Source organism: Maylandia zebra, linkage group LG6, assembly GCF_041146795.1.
Source record: "Maylandia zebra isolate NMK-2024a linkage group LG6, Mzebra_GT3a, whole genome shotgun sequence".
Lineage (NCBI taxonomy): Eukaryota > Metazoa > Chordata > Actinopteri > Cichliformes > Cichlidae > Maylandia > Maylandia zebra.
Genome location: NC_135172.1, coordinates 27133904 through 27147567, shown reverse-complemented (window position 1 = coordinate 27147567; position 13664 = coordinate 27133904). Strand labels below are relative to the sequence as shown.

The following is a 13664-nucleotide window of genomic DNA, read 5'->3' as shown; positions in this document are numbered from 1 at the left end:
CCGCTCTCGCAATCATGGGAACCACTGCGCGAACACTGTCCCCTTTATATAAGACCTCCAAAATGAATTCTGCACGCATTGCTTTCTGGGTTTGTCATCTGTAAATTTGGAAGTCAAGCCTGGTTTTATAATCATGGGAAGAATGAGCTGGCTGCTGTATCAGAACCCAGAGTGCACCTGCAAACAAACCTGTTTCTGCCATTCACAACTGCTGCACAGTATAAACAGTGAATGCTTATAAAACAGATGACTTTAGATTTCCTAATAAAATGTTGTGTTTCTGACGTGTTAACCTCTTCCTTCTGTCTGTGATGGGTTTGTCAGGTGTGCCTGCAACACTCTAGCACTGTTACAAGTCATTTATTGTTGCAAAAAGCACCACATGACAACAAGAAGTTGTCACTGAACACAAACAGAAGAAAGTAAATAAGTTGGAACTACAAAACTCCATCATTAACTTTATTTTTTTGGGCTCAAGTACCTAAAATAACGCACAAGCTTTGTCTTCAACCACTAGTTATACAATACCTGATTGTGCCACGGATACTAAAGCACATAATTGCTCTCAGCTTCATTATTATTTCAACCACTGCCAATCACAGCCATTTACTGGAAGCCCAGATTTCAATTAGCCTGGTTCTAATCCTCAGTAATTAAGCCAGCTGACCTTAACACCGGATCCCTCCTGTCAGAGAGTGAGTCAGTCAGTCAGTCACCGGAGCTGTGTCTTTAGAGAGCCAGAGGGGAGGCATGGAGACATGACTGACAAGACTGCATGTGTGTTTGAGTGCTTTTGTTTAAGTGTGTATGTGTGTGTGTGTTCGTGTGTGTGTATTTGTGTGGGTACATTTGGACTGACAGTCTATCAGGGACTATTAGCTGCTCCCAGGTGGCCTTTTATTCATCCACAACACAATGAGTCCTCAGAGGAACAGAAAGAGGCTAATCACTACATAAAGGCGGACTGTTTTAGATTGAGGATACGTTTGTATGTCTCTATGTGAGTGTGTGTGTGCTTGAGTGGTTATGGTCTTGATAAGGAAAAAAAACCTGGAAATGAGTGTATTCATCCATCAAGAGTAAAACAAAAATCAAAAATAGACGCAGACACACACAAAAGTAAGCATGCCTGCTTGCACTCAGATGGACAAGTGCACAAACACGCACAAAGACGACCATGTGAGACAGGAAAAATTCTGGATGGATGGAGCGGAACAGCACAGAAGATGCAAAGAGTGGTCTGATGTGAATAATTTAGAGGCTGCTGTGTAGTAGACCTAAGAGCATGAGGAGAGACAGAATGAGCGAGAGTTTGGGAAAAGGAGGAATGTTTGAAAAGATAAAGAGAGGAAAGGGAAAGAGTAAAAGTAGGAGGGATGGACTTGGAAACAAACAAAAACAAGTATAAGAGAAACAGGAAGAACTGAAAACTATGCTATCACCCATCAGACAGACAAGAGGGACACAGAGAGAAAGAGAAAGACAGAAGGGGAGAGAAAGCATGAGAAGACAGAACAATAGGCTGCATGTCCGTTCCCCATGAGCATGTACTGTAAAGGCAGGCAATGTGATTATCCACACTTGAGCAACTTCACTCACTAAGACACTCTTGAGCTTCAAACAACTGGTACATAATGTTCTCCTAATGGACTCCACTAACACTAACATCACTATCTGCATTAATGGACTCTTGCGAACACTAAACCGTCTACTGCAGCGGATCCAGGCTCACACTTGAATATATAGCCGCTTGCGAAGAATCCCCCAAGCCTCCAATTTCCATCCATTCACTCAGCCATCCATTAGTTACACCCACTTTATCCTGTTATTCTGGGTTACAAACAGGAATAGTCATTTGCAAATCATTGTCACTAAATTATCAGAGGAGCAGTTAACCATTGCAACTATTTCTTTTTAAATATTGCTTCAGTTAGTTAGTTAAGAAAACCTGCAAAAACAATGATTGTTTAATGTGTGTATACATATATATATATATATATATATATATATATATATATATATATATATATATATATATATATATATATTTCTGTACTATTGGAGGGTCTTGGAGGGTCTTTACCTTACAATATAAAGTGCATTGAGGCAACTCACCTTTAAGGTCTAAAGGTGAGGTGATGTATATACTGTATACGTATATACAAATATACTACATGGACAAAACAGGCGCACTACTTAATCTTTGCATGTACATATTGTCAGCCTTATTGCCACAGTTGTACAAAATCAAGCACATGGGCATGGAACCAGCCTTTATAACGAGATTGCAACAGACTGGCGACCTGTCCAGTGTGTACCCCGCCTCTCGCTCTCTGGCAGCTGGGGGGACTGGAGCCTCTCCCAGCTACCAGGTTGGATGAATGGATGGAGAATTTTTTGGCATAGAAGTATTACTAGGAACAAAAGGATGGGGTTTTAAACAGGGCCAATCCATCCAGTAAAAAGCCACTGAAAAGCTGTTGAAAAGATGACTTTTGCAGAAGTCTAAATGACACTGACATTTAGTTAAAAAATGAAACCCTTGTTTCTTTGGGTTATTGAAGAATTTTGGTTGAAAAGTGAAAAGAGCATTTCCTTTCATCTTTTGAAAGATGAGGAGCAGGAGATTCAGACCCACACGCCTCTCACTGTGAGGCAAACTTCTTAACCACTGAAGTCTCGCTCGCTCTCTCTCTCTCTCTCTCTCTCTCTCTCACACACACACACACACACACACACACACACGTATGTAAATTGCATAATATACTTCAGCATTCCCCTTCCTGCAACCCTGAAATGGATAAACAGAAGAGAATGGATGGATGGATGGATGAACTACTAGTCTGCATACCTAGAGTGGATGGCGTGTTGCTGCCTGATCAATTCACAATCAAATGAAATGGCACAGCTAGGTGTGATGCAGACGCTTACTAGACTACTTTACTTCGTTTTTAGAGGTCTTTCTAAACTCCTGAAAAGACAAATGCTTTTGTTTTTCGTCAATAAAAATTCTCATGTTACCCTCAGAGTGAACCCTCAAAGGTTCACTCTGAGCCAGGAAAACCCCATTTGTTATAAAATGAAGTGTGTCATAAACAATTTATTAGCTGTTTATGTACAGATTATAAACGCCACCTAAGATGTGAGACAGCTGGATGGAAAAACTGTGTGGGGGAGTTCACACTGACCTCGTAACACAGTGAGTCTGGCAGTGGCAGTAATCTCTCCTGCAGAGCTGGAGGCGTGACATTCATAAACTGCCTCGTCTCTGGGGGTCCTCAGCGGCTGGATCCTCAGGACTGAGCCGGATCCATCATCAAACTCTATAACCTGTTAGTGGGGGAATATGTTAAAGCAGCTAAAATTTCTATTTCTATTATAGATTGGAGAATGCGCAAGGTCAAAGATTTCCTTGATGAAGGAGTGCATAACGTGCAGTTCCCAAAATTCAGTGGCAGCATATTTGTTTGGATCATTTGTATTTGCAAAGGAAAAGGTTTTTAAGGCTTTCCCCCCATTTTTTTTTTTACTATGGAAAGCTGAATCCAAAGTATGACATCATTGAAAACACAGCTTAAAACAGATCTCAGGTTTGGAGAAAAGCAAAGACCTTACACTTGAATATCTCTCATGTTCTTTTTCACATGTAATGACCAGATTTTTCAGATCTGCTGGACTGCACATTATAACTGCTGTTGCATAAGTCTAATACATGCATGTAATTTATCTGGATTCTGAATTCTGGGAATGTTTCCACTGACTGAAATCCAATAAAAATAAATCCCACAACAAGTCCTAACCTACAGGACGTCAATGGGAAATATACAGCAGGTAGCCCAAATGTTATATAGTCTGGATTAAAAATAAAATATCTCCTCGAGTGATTTAATCATGAACAGGAAGATACTGAGGTGAACTTGAACCTGGAAGGAAACTCCACTTATTAAAGTGGAAAAGCACCCTAAGCTGAGGGTGACACTGGCTGAGCAGGACCAAGGCTGATTCAACATCTCCATCTAAGAGTGACTTGTGGGGTGGGGAAATAAAGCAAAGGTTAGAGCCTACGGGAAACCAATAAGGCTGATCACATAAGAATCTCATATAGTGTAGCCCCAGGCATCAACTGACATATGAAAAAGTTGAAGCATTCCAGACATCTGTATGGCAGTATAAAAAACTGTTCAAATTGACAGTTTTTGTTGTTGTATGCAAACAGATGCATTGGATTATATATATATATACATATATATATATATATATATACATATATATACACATATATATATATATACACATATACATATATATACATATATATATATATATATATATATATATATATATATATATATATATATATATATATATATATACATACATATACACACACATATATATATATATATATATATATATATATATATATATATATATATATATATATATATATATATATATATATATATATATATATATATATATATATATATATATATATACCTACATATGTATGTATACATATATACACACAATTCCAATTTATTTATTCTTAATAGGGACAGACGACAACAACAGTTGCCTCAGGGTACTTTATGCTGCAAGACCCTACATTATTAGAGAGAAAACCCCACCAATCAGATGATCCCATAATAATAGTGATGGGCACTCATTATACAGCTACATGTCAATTTTTGTACAAACAGCACACCTTTCTCCCAGTGGGGAATCTAATGTGTCAAGAACTAGTCCTGTTATATTTAGACAATGATTGAGTCAGTAGCTTTTACAATAGCTCTGACGCTCTGGAATAATCCTTGTTCATGAATACGTTTCATGAATACGTTTCTTAAATAATTGATCGTTTGCTCTGTTAAAATGTCAGGAAATTTAAAGAATGTTTAGACAGTTTTCAGGAGGCCGGTTTGACTTCATCAGCTATTATTTTTTGTTCTCAACGTCAAAGGGTTTTGTTTCATAAGACAAAAAAAGAACATCCTCGCTGTCAGCCGGCTGGGACTATAATGTTCGGCATCTGTTCTTAAAAAGTTTTTTTTAGACGAATAGTTTTGGGAATATCCTTTTTCACTTTCATGCTATGTTGTATGACAGCATAAACAGTTAACCTGGCATTATCCAAAGATTATAAACTGAACCTATTAATATTTGACATCTCAGTATGAACAATAAACTATAAAAATTACACATTATCTTCGGCTTCCTCTTTTGTTTTCCACAATTCTCATTAGTACTTTGAACAATTAAGTGATTACAATAACAGCTGAAAATGATTTCAGCTGATTGCCAATTATATCGGTGCTTTTAACAGCTATATTTAAGGAGCAGAAGTAGCGAGGGTAGATCAGTTGAAATACCTGGCGTCAGAGAGGTGAAGGGGTGAGTGCAGGAAGAGTGGGTGGAGATGAGTTTTGGGGATGATTTGTGACAGAGGGATAACAGCATGAGTGAATCGGAAGGATTACAAGATGGTGGTGAGACCTGCTGTGATGTATGTTTGACAAAAAGACAGGAGGTCGAGCCAGAGGTGGCAAAATTGAAGATGCAAAGATTTTCGATGGGAGTGACTAGAATGGACAAAGTTAGAAATGATGAATATATCAGAGGGACAGTTATGTAGAGGAAGGATTTTGGTGAATATTAGACACACGGTGTTGAAGATGGAGCTCTCAGGCAGGAGGAAAAGAGGTAAACCACAGAGAAGCTTCATGGATGTAGTGAAGGAGGATGCTAGAGATGGGGTGAGATGGAGGCAGATGGTCTGCCATGGTGAACATCCCAAAGCAGTCTTTTTACTAAAAAATAAATAAATAAATCGTGGGCTGTGGGAAAAATTATAAAGAAAACAAGACAGGAAAATGCTAACAAGAACTGACAGTAGCAGCAGTCATCTTGCCTCAGTGCTCTGTGTGGCCACTCACTGCAAACACAGCTGCTTCCAAGTAGCCAATAAATCTCTGTTGTTGGACACTAATCTATTTTCTTTCACAGCACTTCACCACGGGAAAAAGTTAGTTAATGTTACAGGAGACACAACGTTTCAAATCCCATTAGTATCTCAGCTTCTTTACCTCAAATCGCTGATTGCTGACTTTTTTGCCTTTCTTGTTCCAGACAATCTTGGGCTGTGGATCTCCTGTGGCCTGGCACACAAAGGACGCGACTCCCCCCTGGACGCCTGTCTGGTCCTCTGGGGTTCGTGTGAATCTAGGGGGTGCTGCATGAAAAAAACATAAATCAAACATCAGGTTCACACTGAGCGTGTTACTCTGTGTGGATGCACATCCACATGCCGCAAAGCAAAACGATAAGTTGTGACATACAGTTACAATCTTGATAGAATTTCCACCACTACTATTTACAGGCACTCCTACAAATATTCTCTAATAGATTATTATGTTTTTCCGTTCTCTGCTTTGTTGTTTCGCACCCAAATATCACTTCATATAAAACCACAAACTTCTGCTTACACATCAGTAACAGTTAAAGTGTGATTGTGATCTGTGCTGCACTTACACAGAGTGGGAAAGAGGGACGCCAGCTGTGTATGTGTTATGCAGTTTAAGTAGGAAAAATTAAGGACAATGATGCAGCCTGGAAACGATTTCAACAATCCAAATGTGTGTAAGTGTGTGTGTGTGAGTGTGTGTGGTATAATGTCAGCTACTTCTTGAAGTAGCTCTACACCTTCAGCACATCTTTCTGTTGGATGTTCACGAGGTTGGCTTTGTCTGTGTGTCTGTGTGTGTCCTTTTTTCTCTGTACATGTGTCTGTGTATGTTCCGCCATGTTTTTCCCTCTGTCCCTGTACCACCAAAGAAGCTTAATATTTATATGCCATAAAGGATTTATGAAGACTTACTCCTGACATGACCACTAAAGCCCCTCGTTCCAGGGACGCCAACAATATCATAACCGCAGCCTCCGCTGGATTGTGACATCATGACATCAAATAGATTCGGCACGTCAGTCACGGCACGTCACCACCAGCTTGCCTAATGGCATTCCAGCCAAACCAGAAAATCCCTACTTAAGGGCTTACCGCCAACCGCCCTGACAAAGGGAGAGAAATTGCTTTTTGCTGTTTAAAAGGAGGGAGGGAGTAAGGGAGAAAAGCTAAGCTCTTCAGAAAAGGGAAGGAAACAGAGAGCGAGAGAGAGTGAGTGTGTGTGTGAAAGAGTGGGAAGAAATGAACAGAGGAGTGAATGAGATAAAAGGAACGAGTGAGAGAGACAGATGGAGAGCAGTAGAGGGAGCGAGCAAGACACCGAGGGGTGAGATGGAGCGCGAGCGAGCCAGATGTACTGGCAAACATAGCCGGAGAGCCCCAAGCTGCCCAATCACCTCTACACCTCACTGGCTCGCAGCCAAATCTACCTCAATGACTGACTAAAACAATGTGTGTGTGTGCGCGTCTGTGTCAGAGAGCCAGAAAAAGGTAACGTGTGCATGTTTCCGGGTTCTTCTCCATCCTCCGTGCCACATTACATGCAAACCGCATGTTTCGGGTTACGACTAGACTACTAAATGCTTATCGACAGGCTCGCGGTGACTGCCAAAAAAAAATTGACAACTTATTAGTCGTGTATTTATTTCAGTCAGCTGCGAGGCAAGAAATACCTTCATCAGGCCAAGCTTTTAAAATAAGAAAACTCGCAGATCCTCCTGGTAAACATGTATACAAAACAAAAATATAAGCAAAAAAAGTATCTTAGTATCTTAGTTAACAAATCAGTCAAGCAGAAAAGCAGTCTGCAGATTAACAGAGAACAGAAATAATGACCTGCCTGCAGCTATAACATGTAAAGTATGTGCAACATTTTTTGCGTGTGTCATTATAATGCATGTGTGTGTGTGTGATGCATGAGCGAGTAGATGGGTGTGTCCCTCTGAGAGAGAGAGAGAGAGAGAGAGGGAGAGAGAGCATGAGAGAAAGAGAAAGAATGAAGAGCAGGAGAATCTCTCTCTTAATCCTCTTGCTAATCTCTCCCCCACAAAACAAATGAAAAGTGTAAAGGCAGCAGGGCCATACTAACGGTAGATCTTTCCAATTGCTTTTTTTTTTTTATCTATCCCCCTCTTCTTTTTTACCCACCCTAACCCTGATCATTCTCTTCATACATCTCGTGTTTAATTGTCTTACGTTAAGCTTTGCCTCTCTATCTCTCTACCCCATCCCAGTTTTTTTAACCACTGAATCCCTTCTTTCTCCTGCTTCACAGCTGCTCTCCTTCCTCCATCTTTCACCCTCCTCCTTGTTACTCTTTCCCCATCTCCTCCCTCCATCTCTGGGGTGTTACATAAGTCTTCCTGTCACATTGACTGACTTTATGAAGGGAGGTGGGGTTCCAACCGTATGCTCCACACTTCTCCCAACTCTCTCCTCGCAATTCCCCATCTCTTCTCTCCTCCCCTCTCTTTATTGGCTCTCATCCTTATTCTCTTTTCTTTGATTTCCCTTTCAGTTACTTCACTGTATTTTCTCTGAATTCATCTTCACTGTTCTCCGCCTCTGGTTTCCTCCCTCTGGGTGTCCTAACTGGTCTGTCTTTTGCCTTGATCATCAGGGTTTTTTTTGTGACTGTGCCACTTGGTGGGATTAAGCATTGACATCTGGGCCAAAGGAGAGAAGCTGAAACTCAAAAGAAAACCTAAATATTTGTACATGTTTTCAGGAGGGACGGAATATGTACAGGTTCATTGTTTTGCTGATGTAGATGGACTCGGAAAAATGAAGAACAATTACAGTGAGAAGGTGCTCATGAATGTTACCATATGTTACCACATTTCCTCACACCATCCTTCAATGTGATCCAAGATGGAAGTGAAGGAAAACTACTAAGTGGTCCACAGAGAGAGATTTAGAGGGAATTAGACGGTGCCAATCTTTCCACTCTGGTGTGAGTGTGTGTGGGGGGGTGGAAGAAGGGTGGCCTACATAGCAATCCATATAGTGGGACCTAATCTACACAACAGATTGCAGAAATTATTCGGTCAGCTCCTGTCCCTGCACCACTTCTGAGTCATGGCTAAAGATCTACGGTAAACAAAAAGATAATCTTCAGATCTTCCCTGTAATTAAAAATAAAAGAAACATAAGAATTTGGTTACCACCAAGTAGCACTGAGGATCTATAACCTGAATAATTTTGACTTCTTCACACATGCTTTCACATTTAGACATTGTCTTTTCCGTCCAATTTTTAGTTTTAATTTTGTAAATGGTGACAAATATTATGCCATTTCGGAATTAACCGCAATGGGGTGATGGGGGCTCAGTGAAGAAGCACTTTGAAAAGACAAATAGCCAGACTAAAGGAAGCTAATGGCACCGTGTAGGAGACTATGGGGGCATATTATAGCTGGCAGATGCTGTCTTAACCTAGAGGGAGGGAGAGAGAGATCGGGTTTGTAAGAACAGATGCTAGAACAAACCTTCAGGGAGCATGATTTACGGATATAGTGTACTAGGATTGGGAATGTGATTAGATATAAGAATGGAGAGCTGATGTTTGGTAGGGAAAACAGATGGAAAGTAGTGGAACTTTAAAGGTTTGATAAATAAAAGTCTACTTTTAATGCGCAGAGAAATTCATGAATATGTGCCGAGTAATGAACAACGACTGAAATGTATATTTTATTCTCAAGACTCATGCATTTGATTACAGAAACCTAGGATGACTTTTTCATTCATTTGATTACATTTTCTACTAAAAGTAACCCTTAAATAGCAATATATTTTGGACAGGCTAAGGGCTCTGAACTCATTCCTACACATCTTTTAAAATGCTGCAAATTATGTGCCCTCATATCTCATCTTGTGTGCCCGCAATCACTTAGCTGATCCAATACGAAAAAGCCATAAAGCAGACAGGCGGATCCGAACAAATCAAATCAACAAAAAGCAATGGATTGAGCAACACGAAATGGGACTATTCTGCCTGATACTGCAGATATCAATTGGAAAAGAAAAACTAATATAAACAATATAAAAATATAGCGGGAGTAAGCTGAGTTTTCATTAGTGAAAGACTAAGGTTTCAGCTAAAAGGAGCAGATACTGAGGTCAGCTTTTCCTATGTGCTGGCTAATGTTTGGAAATGAGGATCAAATTGTTTTTAACCTTTATGATCACATCAAAATCAGGGTCATCTTCATCTACGTACTCATAGATAATCCTGGGTGTGGACGTGTAATCATGCGTATGAACAGGTTATGTGAGTACTTGTGTTGGAAGTTTTGATCATGTCTAAAAACGCTGACTAGATCTTACCAAACATCTGTGCTGCACCTGAGATTCATTAGTATGTTAGGGATAGAGAAAAGATCTAAATGTGGCTGGCCGATCAGTACTCAAAAGAGCACTGAATCAGGCTTGTCAGACAAGTTGAGGAACGAGGCCAATATAGAAGACTGAGCCAGGGCCATGATAGTCAGGCGAGAATGGGTGGGCAGCTGGCCAGAACCATAACTTAAAACACATTAACATCAAACGGACACATTAAGAGCAAATTATCAGCTGCTCGCTTTCGTCCTGGTAATGAAATTGGATTGCTTGGGCCAATAAACACAGAAACACAGAGCTATCATCCTTCTGCAGAACACAGAAGCATTAATTGGAAATTATTTGGCAAAATGAGCAATTTCAACTTAGCAAAATTAAATTTTACACAATAAAGTGCCGTAACATTTGGAACAATTTCACATTAAAATATGATGTTATTCAGGTTGCACAAAGTTTAAGTGTCTATTTGAACCAAGCCAAAGCAAAGTATTACATCCTTCTTTAAACTCAAAGCCCTGCAGTTTTTTGGGTGAATTTATTATTTGACTTATTTGACATAGATTAGGAGTTTCTGAGCAACTGCCAGCTGATGTTAACAAGCATTAACGAAACATTGTGATTTTTACACTAATGCAGGGAAAGACAAAATGCACTTTTATTGCTGATAGTTAACGCACATCCAATTAGCATGACACTTACCCACCCAAGCTGCCGCAGGGTTTGGCTAGTGCCGAGTTAATCAGGGTTAATTTGTTAGAAACACAAGGGGAGGAATTAATCAAACAGGATCTCTTTTTATACACAGGTCATTAGAAGCACATGGGCTTCCCACTGGGTATACTACTTTACTGGGTCAGAGCTGGCTTCCCATAAAGAGGAACAGAGGGTTTTCAGTGCTGGTCGCACTGCATTAGTTACAGACCACTGGTCAGTTACGTTACAGCAAAGCTAACATTATCCAGGCCTCAACACAGATGAGTGCACCTGCTAAGCTAATGCTAAGACAAGGTAGTCAGATTCTGTTACTCACAGATGAGCGCACAGCTATGCTAGCTGCTAATAGCTACAGTGCCTGTGATAGCACAAAACTGAGAAGCTTCATATTTCTTCAGTTTCACATGCACTGTCCTGCTCTCAGCCTATCACCTTACTCAGGGTTGGACATTAATAACAATAAAGAACAAATTGAGGGATCACAAATAGTCAATTTAACAATAATTTAACAGGCTAATTTCCCAGAAAGTTAATAGTAAGGCCCTTAATCCTAGCGTGAGCTAGTTAAAATAAAGTAACACAACTTTGATTGCCATTTTAGTTTCGTGTGTTAATGACTTTGGAAATTGTTTGTGATGTGGCCCATTTCTGTCACCTTCTGCTGCACAGATCAAAGATTTAAAATGAGCAGATGAGCATGAGGTGACACATCATCACTGAAAATGAATTTTAATACAATATAATGAATTATTTCAGAAAACATACCATGAATTATTTGGATAATGACTAAAATTACTTAAGTTGATGGATGGCATTTTCATTTAATAATGAGCTGCACACATTTCTTATAACCAATCCTTTTCTCCACTATCGGAGCAGATTTCTGAAAACTGTTAACCCTTCTACTCTCCATGTGTCCATAAATTCATAAATCCTTTACTTGCCTAAAAAAAAATGTTTATATTGCCTTTTTCATTTTTAAGATACAGGAGCAGAGGACCTAATGTAAACAGATCGCCTATTGGTCTATACTCATTTTCATTTTTAAAAAATGTATTATATATAAATGTAGGTATTAGTAAAGAATTGAAGTCAGTTCTAAAGCAAAGACTTTATCCATTAAATAACCTGTTTTACACTTTGCTTCCTTTGATAGCTCTGAAGTAGAGCGGAGGACTGGAGGGGCATGTACTTTTTTGATTTCATGTGGAGACCAACAGTGTCAACTCAAAAGCAATGAAAGATCTTTTTAAATTTTTTTTACAAAAGCTCAAATGTAAAACTAAACCATTGTGATTGTACAGAGAAGGGTTACTCACAACGAAGATAAAATTAAAAAGATATATAATGTGTTAGATCTGCCTGTTCAGTTTATGCAAAACAACTGCTGGATCTTGCTTAATACTGAATAGGGAGCTGTTATATTTATTTCTACAAAAATCTTTGTATACAGTACAAAAAAGTGTCATTGAAGGCAATGAATTCACACAAAAACTGTATGTTAATAACAAACTACAGAGAGTTTCACAAGTGTGATCATACCAACTTAATTTCTTGGACCTCACCCAATAATGAATGACATCACTCATTCATATGTCAGCTACATACCTAAATAGGTACAAAGTTTAAATACATACATAAAGTTTGGGGCTATACTTTGAACAGTTGGACACTGTTATTGATCACTAGTGCGCCAGTCATTTGAAAATCTGAGCCTACAGAGGAATTCAGCAACTGTCTGCATCATGGCCCAAACTGCGTTGGGCAGGTGCTGACGTTATAACCAGTCATGTCAACCAGGTTCGGGGCTTTACTCTCCTCTTTCAGTGAGCAAAGTGATACAAATCACAAAAGAAACAAAATCCCTTAAAGTAAATTGCTTGTATATCTTTCACGCACTTAACAAATTCTTTGGGCTCAACCCGCTGACCCTGACCTTTAGGCTAACCTGACCTCTGTGACCCTGTTTCTTCACCCTGATCCAATGAATCCTGACTATGGCTGCATCCACACGTATTGGAATTTTCCATGTTAGTTTTCTAAAATATCTCTGACTATTTCCATGAAAATGAAAATGCAAAAAATGATGTCAGTTGTCATCAAGTGCATGCCAAAGCAACAGGTGGCAAAATAACCTCAACTGTGTCGAAATGTCAGCGATTCGGGAGCCTGAAAAAATACTGAACACGCAGTCTGCCAATAAAAAAGGAGAGAAAGGCACAAACATTTGATGTTGGAAAACAAAATCTTCACTCTGGTTTTTCAAAATCTCCTTTCAAAGTGACCTAAAATAAAATTTATGTGGATGAAATGTCAAATAGGAAAAGCTACATTTACTTATTTTCTTTATGTGTGCATGTGTGTGTGTGTGTGTGTGAAAGTAAGAAAAGCTAGCTCCACTGTCACTGTAGCATTCTGAGCCAACCATCTCTCACTTTAAGCTCGTCCAAAAGGCCAAGTAAATACTGGCAATGGCAATGTGTTCAGAGGGTGACAGGTCAATCGGTCACCACATGAGCAAGTTCTTTGTTTCTAGTGTTGTGCGCTTGTCTAATATGAATGAAAAGATTATTTTTTCTAGTAAAAAACAACAAGAACAAAAAGACTAAGGAGTTTATTGAATCTCCTGTGTTTTTTCCCTTTATACAAAA

General features: G+C 39.3%; 1 protein-coding gene across 25 annotated transcripts in view; it reads right to left on the bottom strand.

Moving 5' to 3' along the window:
• The window catches only part of ptprdb (protein tyrosine phosphatase receptor type Db), a 162269-nt gene that overhangs the window by 52294 nt on the left and 96311 nt on the right, over nucleotides 1-13664 (bottom strand). For all 25 annotated transcript variants that reach the window (XM_076884960.1, XM_076884969.1, XM_024802784.2 and 22 more), the window contains 2 exons: nucleotides 6087-6232; nucleotides 3189-3330 (listed from right to left, as the gene is read on the bottom strand). In XM_076884960.1, the coding sequence (XP_076741075.1) occupies nucleotides 3189-3330; nucleotides 6087-6232 (288 nt within the window). The remainder of the gene's footprint in view (nucleotides 1-3188; nucleotides 3331-6086; nucleotides 6233-13664) is intronic.